The sequence below is a fragment of the Dromiciops gliroides genome, chromosome 2 (genome assembly GCF_019393635.1).
Source record: "Dromiciops gliroides isolate mDroGli1 chromosome 2, mDroGli1.pri, whole genome shotgun sequence".
NCBI lineage: Eukaryota > Metazoa > Chordata > Mammalia > Microbiotheria > Microbiotheriidae > Dromiciops > Dromiciops gliroides.
The window spans coordinates 308,172,018-308,184,479 of record NC_057862.1 but is presented as its reverse complement, the minus strand read 5'-3'; the positions used below and the strand labels follow the sequence as shown (position 1 = coordinate 308,184,479).

The 12,462-nt window shown below is 36.8% G+C and overlaps 1 protein-coding gene across 1 annotated transcript in view; it reads right to left on the bottom strand.

The window, feature by feature from the left end:
• Positions 1 to 5,898: 5,898 nt before the first annotated feature.
• Positions 5,899 to 12,462, bottom strand: part of UBE2D2 (ubiquitin conjugating enzyme E2 D2) — a 43,569-nt gene continuing 37,005 nt past the window's right edge. The window contains exons 6-7 of the mRNA XM_043982051.1: positions 8,307 to 8,400; positions 5,899 to 6,800 (exon numbers count right to left, since the gene is read on the bottom strand). Coding sequence (XP_043837986.1) covers positions 6,755 to 6,800; positions 8,307 to 8,400 — 140 coding nt within the window. The 3' untranslated portion in view covers positions 5,899 to 6,754. The remainder of the gene's footprint in view (positions 6,801 to 8,306; positions 8,401 to 12,462) is intronic.

Below are 12,462 nucleotides of genomic sequence, written 5' to 3'. Positions count from 1 at the left end.
CCCCTATGAAAGGATTAAAGGAGAAGATTCAGTAGGGGGTAGTGGGGGAAGGCTGGTGATTTCAGGACCTTGATTCTTGAGCTGTTCTTTTTTCACTTAGAAGTCAAAAAGGGCCTCAAAGTCTAGCACAATGGACTCATTCCTCATCCTGAGTGCATTTCTGTCTGGTTAACTCCAGTGACCCTCAATCTAAAGGGGGTTTCTGCATCCATATGCTGGATATGTCAGCCCAAGCTGGGAGGCTCTAGGCTGCTTCTCTTCTCCTATAAATGCCATGTCAGAGACCCAGGGAAGGATGGGTGCAAAAGCTGGGAGAGGGGCATTTATGGCCCAGTCCATCTCTACACAGTCTCTCTCTCTCCCTGGGAGTCCATTAATGATAATACTCGGGGGCAGCTGGGTGGCACAGTGGATAAAGCACCAGCCCTGGATTCAGGAGGACCTGAGTTCAAATCCAGCCTCAGACACTTGACACTAGCTGTGTGACCCTGGGCAAGTCACTTAGCCCTCATTGCCCCGCAATAAAATAAAAATGATAATACTTTCTCACACACCAGAAAAAAATTTAAAAACCTCGAGATTCCTTTGGAGGCATTTGGGCACAAACCACTCTCCTAAGGAGATTCATTTAGGTCAAAACTACCATTGGGGTAAATATCCTTTTCTTTACACCCATCCTTCTGGCTAGCCTGCCCTGTCCAGAGAAGTCTCACATCATAGAAGCAAGCAGAGGGACCGTTATAAAGGTTGCTTCTAATAGTATGGCAAATATGGAGACCACTTTTTAGGGGCACCTCCACTTTGGTCAGAGCAACCTATCCATGGAGGTGATTTTTTTTAACCTTCTGAGAGTAGCCACCTGAGGGCAGCACACATCCCCCTACTCCTGTACAGAAGTCTCTCCTAACAATCTGACTTCTGTCATCTTTCTTTGCATAAAGGGATTCAGCCAGAATTTGAAGATAGCCTAGAACCTAGATTGTTTCTTTGACAAGATTCAATGATCACTCCATATCAATCTAGAACACTCCCAGATAATCTTCTCCAATCAAGGATCACCCTTAGGTACCTTTACTTATTATAGCCACAGGTCAAACCTGGGATACCACCTTTACAGAAACAAAGCACCCCAACTCCTCCCTCTCCTCCCAATAACAGGATCAGTCCTGGACACAGGTAGCTACAAATTGGACTAATCCATTTTCTAAATTAACTAGGCTGTGTATTTCAAGAATGTCTATACTTAACCACAAGTATAATATAGAATGTGAACTTGCCTCATCTCCCCTCTAGGTTACAAATTCATGCTCTTCTTCTAAATCTTCCCACAGCAAGCAGAATTGGACCTAATCTAGTCCAGGTAAACTAAAGTGGTGTGCTTCAAATCTAATTTCTGGATAAGACTCTCAGGTACCTACCTGAAGCCTAGCTGACTTTTAAAATCACTTTCTCTGGAGGCCCAGGCCTTGAAACAATACATGCAGTGTTTTTAAAAAAGCTACCTGGAAAAAAAATAAATAAAAAAATAAAATAAAATAAAATAAAATGCTACCTGGAATTTTAAAATCAGCACTTTTTAGAGGGAAAAGCTCATATCTTAAAGGCTTTAAGATTTTCAGAAGGGTGTTGGTGAAAGCATTAACAGCCTTGAGAGCTGGTCCATGGATTATCAAGTCCCTTCAGTCTGGGGTGAGGGCCCAAATGAACTGCTCTTGCCTTTTCCTTAAAGGTAGGTTGGGTACATCACTAACAGGTTTGAACAGATGTTAAACACATTAACCAAGAAGAGTCCTGTTAACCTCTATGTCTAGATTACTGGGCATAGACTATCAGTCAGGAATCTGTTCCTTGCTACTTTAAAGAGCAACTTTGGCACTGGGTTCTTACTGGGTTCTCTTTCAAAAACAATCAGTTCTTGTGATAGACTTGATTCTTCTCAGCAATACAAGATAGTTCCAAAGGACTCATGGTGGAAAATGCTCTCCAAATCCGGGGGTGGGAAGAGAATTGTTGAATCTGGATGCAGATTGAACCATACTATTTCTATTGTTTTTGTTGTTGTTGTTTTTCTTTTTTGAGGTTTTTCCTTTTTGCTCTGATTCTTCTCTCATAACATGACTAATACAGAAATATGTTTAATGTGATTGTACATATATAACCTATATCAGATTACTTGCTGTCTTGGGAAGGGGGGAGGGGAGAAAAATTTGAAACTAAAAAATCTTATAAAAACAAATGTTGAAAACTATCTCTACATGTAACTGGAAAATAATAAAATATTTATATGGAAAAAAAATCACTTCTTTTTGGGTCCTTTTTCAGGAGGCTCAGTACCTAGATTGCTGCATAAAAGAACTAGTAGATAGGCCAGGCTTAGGAAGGACCCATTGTACCCTTTCTTCAGAAGTTAAACCAAGTCCTTCCATTTCATGGACATTCAAAACGCATGCTAGGCCCATTAAGATCCTATCTACAGGACAGGGAGTTTTCAGAGGAACTAAGGCATCTAGACTTTAGCCTGTTGAAGAATGGATTACATTTAAACTACTAAGACCTTGATAAAAATCATCCAGAAGGGCAGCTAGGTGGTACAGTGGATGGAGCACCGGCCCTGGATTCAGGAGGACCTGAGTTCAAATCCAGCCTCAGACACTTTGCACACTTACTAGCTGTGTGACCTTGGGCAAGTCACTTAACCCCAATTGCCTCACACATACCCCCAAAAAATCATCCAGATACAAAAAATGTCAACACCATGCAGTATAGTCAGAACATTGGTTCTAAAATGCAGGATCCTGGATAAGTCTTTTAATTCATCTATAGTAACAGGACTCTAACTAAAATGCTCTATTGGCCTTAACACCCTGGGAATTGTTAGAATGAGACAAGATATCTACAGTAGGCATTCTGAAGTTCTGTGATATTGCAAAGTATTAAGATGAAAAATCATTGCTATAACTTAATATTTTTAGTTGGTCTCTACCAGGTCAGGAGTCCAAGGCTATTGTGAAAATTTATTACAGAATCAGTCACTTAATTCCAGATAAAATGACTAGTTTGAGTCCCAGTAACTAAGTTCACCAAGTAGAGTTTATGCAACTACATTCATTCTCCTGGGTTCAGATCATTGCCTAAACTATCAAAGTGGTGAAGATGTAACAACATGTTGTTGACTTAGTAAAGACTAAAGTTCTTCAAATTTGGTAAAGGGTAGGGTAGATCCATGAGGAAATATCCCTGCCTTGAATGATCTTGGCCCTTGTTCTCATACCCCTAACCATATTCCAGCAGGAAACATGTGGTTACATTAAACTCAATGCCCATTATAATAATTAAACCTTTAAATAAAGGGAGACCTAACTTTGCCACCAGACAAACCTTGTTTGTATCATGGATTCTACCCATTTATATTCACGTCCATCATAGGGGAGTTTACTACCCAGATTAAACCATCTACATTTGTCAAAAGAAGCCAGCTTCCCTACTTGGAAATCAGCCCAGATGACTTATCAAGCTAGGACTACAAACTCTTAACTATTCAATTATAGAATTTTTTAGGTCTTCCTTCTCTCTCTCAGGCATTATCCTAATGGCCACCTTTATCTTAATGTCAAAAAGCACTGTTGCTTTTTTTAAGTCAAAAGGGCAAATCACAGATAAAAATGGGATAAAAGATGCCTAGAATTTGAAAGATACTTATAGTATCTGAACGAGAAGAAAGCAATGAGGCAGATTTCCCAAATTTCAAGTACTTCTTTTATATGGAAGATGCAGCAGGTTGGTATTTATACCAAGGGTATCATTATCTTAATTCAAGACAAAGTTTTCAACACACTAAATATAGGTGAATAATCTGCATGGCAATTAAGTAATACTTAAGGTACTGAAGTCTTTTAATAAGCAGAGCTGAGATGGTCCTCAACTCTACACTACTAAAATACTAAGGGGGAAAAAAGTTTTTTTTTTATAACTCTGGATAGCAAAAATAAATTTATTTGCATGTGGTCTTTGAATCAGGAAATATCACTTTCCCTTAATATCAAGTTGAAGGTCAGGGTAAAATGGAATAGAGGTGGGGGCTGACTGAAGAACAGGATCAGTAGAGGCTTTCTTCATGCAGCCCAATGTCAGGAATTCTGATTCATCCTATTGCTTTCCTTCATTTAAAATTTTTTTAAGGTACTTCCCTTTATCTTTGGGAAACCACTGAAAGTATAGAAATTGACAAGTTAATGCCACTGTTGTAGTCCCATACAAAATAGAATTTTATGAAATCACAGCAAATAAAAAGGAGTAATTCTATACATGGAACTGTATTGGCTACAATTTAACATTTGTATATATGATCACATTTAGGCTTTTCTGCAGGTCTCTTTCAAATAACCACAGTGATACTCCTGGTATACTTGCATAGAAACAGCTCAATCATCTATAGGCAATTTTTGTTTTTGAGTTGTATGACATCACCTCTTTTTGCTTAATTGTTTTGTGAAGATGGGAGAGCCATCTTTCAGCTAGCTCTTCAGTGATCAAGCACGTGCATTACCCAAATAGAAAAAAGGGAAAAAATATTCACCTCATACAAAAGTGTTTGAGATTATCCAAGGTTTAAGGTATCCTTTCATCAAGGGCTTATAAGACATGCTAGTATCAGACTTTACCCAGTACTTAAAAATGCTTATGAGACTCTACCTAGTGAAGGGATCTAAAAATCTACCTGAAACTAATTTTTTTGGGGGTAGACAAGACACTCAGTAATAGGGATAGAAGTCTGCCAAATAAGTTGTATTTCAGGAAAAAAGGAGCATCCGTACACCTATGGCAACAATGGAAGGCCTAGTCTTTATTTGCCCGTAATACCATGGTCAGAGTAAATCAAATTAGATAAAGGGCTCAAGAACAACTAGTTCGAAGCTCAGCATTATCTTTTTTCAAAACTTTTCTTTCTCCTTTCATGGAGAGTGGTTGTGAAGGAAAAAAGCTCCTTTTAGATGAACCAGATGTGGAAATTAATATGACTTGACCAAAAAATCAGAAAGAAAGCAAGGAAAACAAGCCTTGGAGTAAATATCACATCTAAGTTCAAAGTTGCATGACTGGTGAGACACTAAGAGATAAAACAAGTTGGACAAATTTAAACCAAAAGCAGTGGACATTTATTCCTCAGGTTTTTGTGCAAGAGTGTAGCGATGCATTTGGAAAATAGATGGGGCAGAACTTCAGATCTAAAGGTGTTGCTTTGTGGTGTCCTGGTTTACAATTAGATCAGGAAAGAAAAAACTTGTATCTCACTTAGCTCACATGAATGTTTCTGGCAAAGACACTGGTTTACAAGTTTCCAACTACATCTTTTACTAGAGTCAAATTAAGACTTCAAAAAGCTACATACAAGTACAAATTTAAACTGGATGACATCTTGCAAATGTTAGTGCAAAGTAATAATGTAGATTTCTTCATTATGAAATTGTGCTGACGTTTTTCAGGTTTGTTAAATTTTACTTTTAACATTTGATATTCAGTTACACAGATTAACTAACAATATAAATGCATTTGTGTCATATCCCACACACGGGAATATCATAAGGTTTTCATGATGTGTTGCACTTAGATTTTCATTAAAGTAAATTTCTTATTTGGTTTAACAGTCATGTTCCTAGCACACTAAACATTTAAATTTTATTGAGGTCCTTTAAGCTTATGTTCCTTTCTAGCTGGTCACATTACTTGAACACATAGCCTTTCACAATGTAAACTTCGACTGTTTCATGATTTTGAAATGTAACTGGTCTGAATGCAGAAGTTGGGGTGGGAGCGGAAGAGGAGGGAAGGTGTGGAATCCACCACTAATCTCAGCTAGATAAACTGTTCTTCAAATTAAAAAAGCCTGTTCACACAAAATTATATGTAATGACTGTAGTAATCAGTTTATTACACAGATTAATCATTCTTGAACGTACAAGCTCCAGAGGAGCAATTGGGTCTTTAAATATACACAAGTATTTCTGTCAAATGAATTTTTACCCTTACATCCAGATAGACCTAAGCAGTTAAAAAACATAAGAAAAATTAAGAGCTATTAGCTATGTATTAACTGAGAAACCACATACAAACCAAAAAGTATTGGGAGGAAGGGGGGTGATGGAGAAGAGCTGGAAAAAAAACACCCATTACTTTATGTACTAATAGCTCCAATCCATTTAAATGTTGACCAGTTAAACTTAGACCTTAAATACAGGATGTGGGTACAGTTTAATCTTGTCGGTCGAAACATTTACCTAAGATGTAGGTCCTTCAGAATAAAATGAATACAGAAACAGCTTGACGTTCTTCATCTTGCTTTTCATAACTGTTATGAGTTTAAAAGGATTCCACTTTTTAAAAAATTCTCCCACATGTCAGTGTAACTGTCCTCCCCCACCCCAAACCATACAACACCCACCCCTGCCCTTGCATTGTTTATCCAATTAAGTCAATAAGGAAAGCTTTTAGTCTCACAACTAGGTTATGACTGAAGAACTGGCTTTTCACACACACACTTCTTTGCTAGGAGTCAATGTTGGTACGGGAAATACAGTATTTCTATTTTGTTGTTCCAAGTATGTACAACACGCAGCACTGCTGTATCAGGTAAACATGTGCACAGGGGAAGATGAGGCGTGGGCTCATAGAAAGCAGTCAAATGGAAATCAAAAGGACTTTCTCTTTCAGAGTTCCCCTATCTTTATTTGTAGAGGTTATCCAATAATTTCTTTAATTACATCGCATACTTCTGAGTCCATTCCCGAGCTATTCTGTTGTACCTGTACATACAAAAAGAGGGTTGGCTTAATAATACACATCAGACTTCAGTTACTTAGTAGACTTTAGGTACTACATGGAAAGACCGAAAACTTTCTGTAGAAGAAGACATCTTTTCAGCCCGGTTATCAAATTTGTATTTATTCAAAAAGCCCAAGGGGAAGAAGGGTACTGGTCTGCAAAAAGGAAACAATCCTCAAATCTTCCACTCCCTCCCTGCCAAAAGAGAGAAGTGCTATATATTTCTTTAAAAAAAAAAATCATTGTTTTTGCAGGGCAATGATGAGGGTTAAGTGACTTTCCCAAGGTCACACAGCTAGTACTTTGTCTGAGGCCAGATTTGAACTCAGGTCCTCCTGAATCTAGGGCCGGTGTTTTATCCACTGCACCATCTAGCTGCCCCCCTAGTGCTATATATTTCAAAACAAGATCATAGCACAAAGTACTTATAACTTGATCTGGGGGGAAAAAAAGTAAAGCATTTAAGTAGAGGTATATACTAGTCTCTGAGCAAGTACTAAACTTATTCTATATTTGGTTGGCCTTCTACTTTCAAGAAAGATATTAAATTCTTTACCTCTGGCATACTTGAGACTGCACAGGAGCCTGTACATAAAAGCATTTAATTACTGCAATAGCTGCTTTTAGCAGAACTTAATCAAGCTGGATAATGATATGTATGACTTGCTGTTCTAAAAAAAGTTACATTTAATTCAAATTGTCCAGCATCAAAACATTTAAACAGAACAAATATTCTTTAAGTCTTCCAATAGAAAGGGGCAGTTAAAAGTTCTGCTAGTTGACCCATAATCACATAGAAAGGAAAAGAGGCAAAATTTGGTCCATTTTATTCCAAATACAGCCAAAAGGCTCAATGATCCATATACAACTATTTCAAGCCTAGCCACACTCCTTAGCAATTTTACTATGAGATGTAAGGATAACCACTGTCAGGCCTTCAAAATAAAAAGGCCAAACTCACTGGTCTCAAACAAATTCTAAATCCTTAAAGGACAACTTATCTTCCATATATATGTATCTGTTTAAGACACCACCAAATTTTTGTCCGTCATCAATTTCTGTCCATTTTCTCAGTGAACATCTACAGAAGAGATGTTAAAATGCACTTCACATTTTGATGCTACAGATCTTGAATCTTCTGGGATTCTTGCTGGAGAGTTCTAAAATGTCTTTGAATCCCAGAATGAAGGTTTTATAAGGAAAAAAAATTCTATCTTTGTACTGCACTTATATACTTTCCCCACTAGATGTTGCCAAATGATGTTGATAGTTTATTCCCTTTGCTTTAGAACCTAAATCAATTTGAGTAGTCCATTTACACTGTATGAGCTCTTAATGAAAAATATTTATATATTAAATACCCACTTACGTATGAAGTTCTAAGTAAATATGAAGACTTTTTATAAGTGTGCATTAGATGATGACTATCCTTCACCCTTAGTTGAGGTCTAAAAGCCGTATCTCCTTTAACTGACTTCCATACTTACTTTTCTCTATCTGTTTTGTAGATCCGTGCAATCTCAGGCACTAAAGGATCATCTGGATTGGGATCACACAACAGAGAACAGATGGACAAGAGTACTAGGAAGAGAACAAACAGCAATTTTAGCAGGGTAACGAGAAAAACCAAATGACAACTTCCCTGACTCCAGCCAGGACTGTATTTATCAGTTACTCTTAGGAATTGTCTAAAAAGTAGCTAGCAATAAACAATCAAAGCAAATTTAGATAAACAGGACATTTGTTATTATAAAAACAAAGCATATTCTAGAAAAGACTTTAAAACTGTAGGAAAAAGGTTACTAAGCTGTACATACAAGTTGACCCAATGATACCATTACTTGGCATGTACTCTGAAGGAAAGGTCTTATATGTACAAAAATATTGTACCACCAGCACTTTTTGTGGCAGGAAAAAACTGGAAAGAAACTGGGTGCACATCAGCTGATTAATGGCTGAATTATATGAATCAATAGGATTATATGAATGAATAGGATATTATCATACAGTAAGAAAGAAAAAAGAGAAAGGAGGAATCAGAGGAAAAAAAGTCAGTAAACCGATTAATACATAACAAAATCTGAAAATATATGCACTATTCCATACCCATTGACCTCTCACCTCTATAATGGTAGTCTCTTCTCTTCTTTGAAGCATGCCTTTTCTGTTATTTTGTAACATTCACTTCTAATTTTTCTGTGCTGTTTGTCCATCCCACCCCTATTTCCATAGTTATAGTCATTATATATATTGTTTTCATGGTTCTGCATATTTTAGTCTTGTTTGGGGTATTTTTTTTTTTTTTGCAGGGCAATTGGGGTTAAGTGACTTGCCTAGAGTCACACAGCTAGTAAGTGTTAAGTGTATGAGGCCAGATTTGAACTCAGGTACTCCTGAATCCAGGGCTGGTGCTTTATCCACTGTGCTACCTAGCTGCCCCCATATCAATTCATGTAAGTATTTCCATGATTCTTTGTATATATCATATTAATCATTTCTTACAGAACAGTAATATTCCATTACATTCATTTACCACATTTCTTTAGTCATTTCCTAACTGATGGGCATCTACTTTGTTTCCAGTTCTTTGCTAACACAAAAAGTGCTACTATAAATAGTTTGGAGTATGTGCCATAGTCTATTTTTTCCATCAGTGACCTCTTCAGGGTATACGCTTCTTAGTGGAAATTACTGAGTAAAAGCATTTTAGTTGCTTTTTATGCATGATTCTAAATGGTTTTCCAAAATAGTTGTACTAATTCCTACTAATTCACAGCAATTCAGTAGTGTATCTATCTTCCCACAATCCCTTTAACATTGACTATTCTTGTCTTTTGTCATCTTTGCCAAGTTAATGGATGTGAGATGAAAACTTAATATTGGTTTGATTTACATTTCTCTTACTAGTGATTTGAAGCATTCTTTCATATAGTTGTTAATAGTTTGCAGTTCTTTTGAGAGCTGATTGTTCATACTTCCAATATTTACTGGGGAATGGCTGTTAGTTGATTATATTTGTTAGTATATGTCTTAGTATGCTAACTTATATACTAGTTATCTGAGAAATTAAAGGTATGATGATAGGCAGAAGAGGAGAGAAAGCTCCCCTATTTGCTTATGACATGAGTTTACTTAGAAAATCTGGGGGAATGAAGGAAGAAATGACAGTATGAACAGAGGTGATGTTTAGGCATCATTCAGACTTGATCATTAATAACTACGTTAGCTAATGAGACAGAAAGAACCAATAAATACTTTCAGAAGGTATGAAAATATACACAACGGCTCAACAACAGAACAAGGGCTAGTCATATTTTGAGTGATACTTAGGAAGGTAGGTCAGTGAGGGAAAAATATTTATTTTTAAAGGAAACCAGGAAAATTAAAGTTCACTTCTGCCTAGAAACTATGCCCGTATTTGAAACTTTAGGCTCAAATTTTTATTCAGGATACATGCCACAATACACGTAGTATAAGCTGTAATTTATACTAATTATTGCTTTAAAGCACAGAATTAGTATACAAATAATGCAATAAGCTGATTTTGCTTTGAGCTCAGACAATTTTTTAGATATTTTTATATTTTTGTGGATATTTTAGATGTTCCCTCCAAGAAAATTGATCAAAAACGTAATAGGGAACAATGTCCTTTAACCATGCTTTTCTAGGTTCATAGGTTTTAGAGAAGAAGGGATGTTTGGGAAGATCTAGTCCAATACAGTCATCTTACAGATAAGGAAATTGAGACATGGAGAGGTGAAATGACTTGCTCAGGATCATAGAGCCACAACAGGAACCTAGGTCCTTTAAGCTCAAACCTAAACCTGGTTTCAACCTCCCAACCGCCTTTACATCACAAGTCTTTTTTTTTTTTTTTTGGTATTTTTGTGAGGCAATTGGGGTTAAGTGACTTGCCCAGAGTCACACAGCTAGTAAGTGTTAAGTGTCTGAGGCCGGATTTGAACCCAGGTACTCCTGACTCCAGGGCCGGTGCTCAATCCACTGTGCCACCTAGCTGCCCCACAAGTCTTTCTTGAGTAACACAAATGAAAAGATACCCATATCGACTACAACATATAGCAGCAGATAATTCCAATTCTTTTCAATTCTATCCTCTTTTCCCTTTTAAAGACAGAATCTTCCCACTTGCATTTCTATGGGTACCACTGAAGTCCAGTGAGCTCAATATTAAGATATAATTTATGTCTTACTAATGTGACAGAATATCAGATGTTTTTAATAGGTTTGTGTGGTAGCGTTCTTCATCTCATGCTACTACTACTTCTCTGTTATTTCTCACGCACCAAACTTTTAAAAATTTTATTTTATTCTACTTTCAGGGCCAAATCAAATCCTCCCCCTTTCCTCCCTGGTCCCTACACATTGAGAAAGCAAGAAAAATAAAACCCATTACAAACTGTGGAGTCACCATGCATCAAACTTTGATTCTCTCTCTGTTCCTTAAGCTGAAAAATTTAGTTCTTTAGCTTTTCTTTTCTTTCAATCAGGGTTAAGTGACTTGCCCAGGGCCACACAGCTAGTAAGTGTCAAGTGTCTGAGGCCGGACCTGAACTCAGGTCCTCCTGATTCTAGGGCCACTGCTCTATCCACCGTGCCACCTAGCCACCCTCTTTTGCTTTTCTGACTCCAACATCAATAGTCTTGGCAATCTTTAAATAAACTTGAGCTTTTCCAGCTCAGTTCTTATCCTATATATCTAGAAACACTAACTATATCATTAATATTTTGGGAAGTAGGCGACCTATTGTATTCTTTGAACAGGCTACTTTTGCAAATTTGATCAAATCCTTTTAGGCTAACAACCGTTAAATCTATGCCGTCTATTCATTACAAAAACATTTATTGAATACCTACTATGCACAAAGCACTGGTAGGAAATATAAAGATGTCCCCTTCCTTCTTCTTCTTTTTTTTTTTTTGCAGGGCAATGAGGGTTAAGTGACTTGCCTAAGGTCACACAGCTAGTAAGTGTCAAGTGTCTGAGGCTGGAATTGAACTCAGGTCCTCCTGAATCTAAGGCCAGTGCTTTATCCACTGTGCCACCTAGCTGCCCCCTAAAGAGGTTTTAAGATGCTACAGTATATTAAACATGTATGGCCATACATGTTAAAAGCTTGTTTTAGTCATATGTGGCAGTGGCAAAAGAATTAGTGCAACTTAAGGAGATTATGCTCAGAAATTTCATGACTAATATTAACAAGCTAACATCTCAAATACATGAAAAGTACAGAATTTCCCATTAAACAAAGTACACTTAAAACATTTCTTTACAAAGGATATAGATAACTTCTACACTTTGGCATTGATGTTTTCAGAAAGATTTTAGAATTTCATCCTATGATACAAGTGGAGAATAAATCTCATGTACTAGAAAAGCAAGTTTCAGCTCTAATTTTTTCTGTTCAAATGATTTATGTTTCTCATTTTTTTCTGTTAGCATAATTGTCTGATTTCTCTATTGCTTCTGTGTACTGAGCAATAACACTGAACCCCTTGCTAAGCCTAGGATTTAAAGATGTTTATTTAGGACATTATTAGATATTATCCCATGTCACCTCAATTTAAACACTTTCACTGTACTGTCCACAAACTCAAATTATTGCTTAGTTTATTTTTTAAACT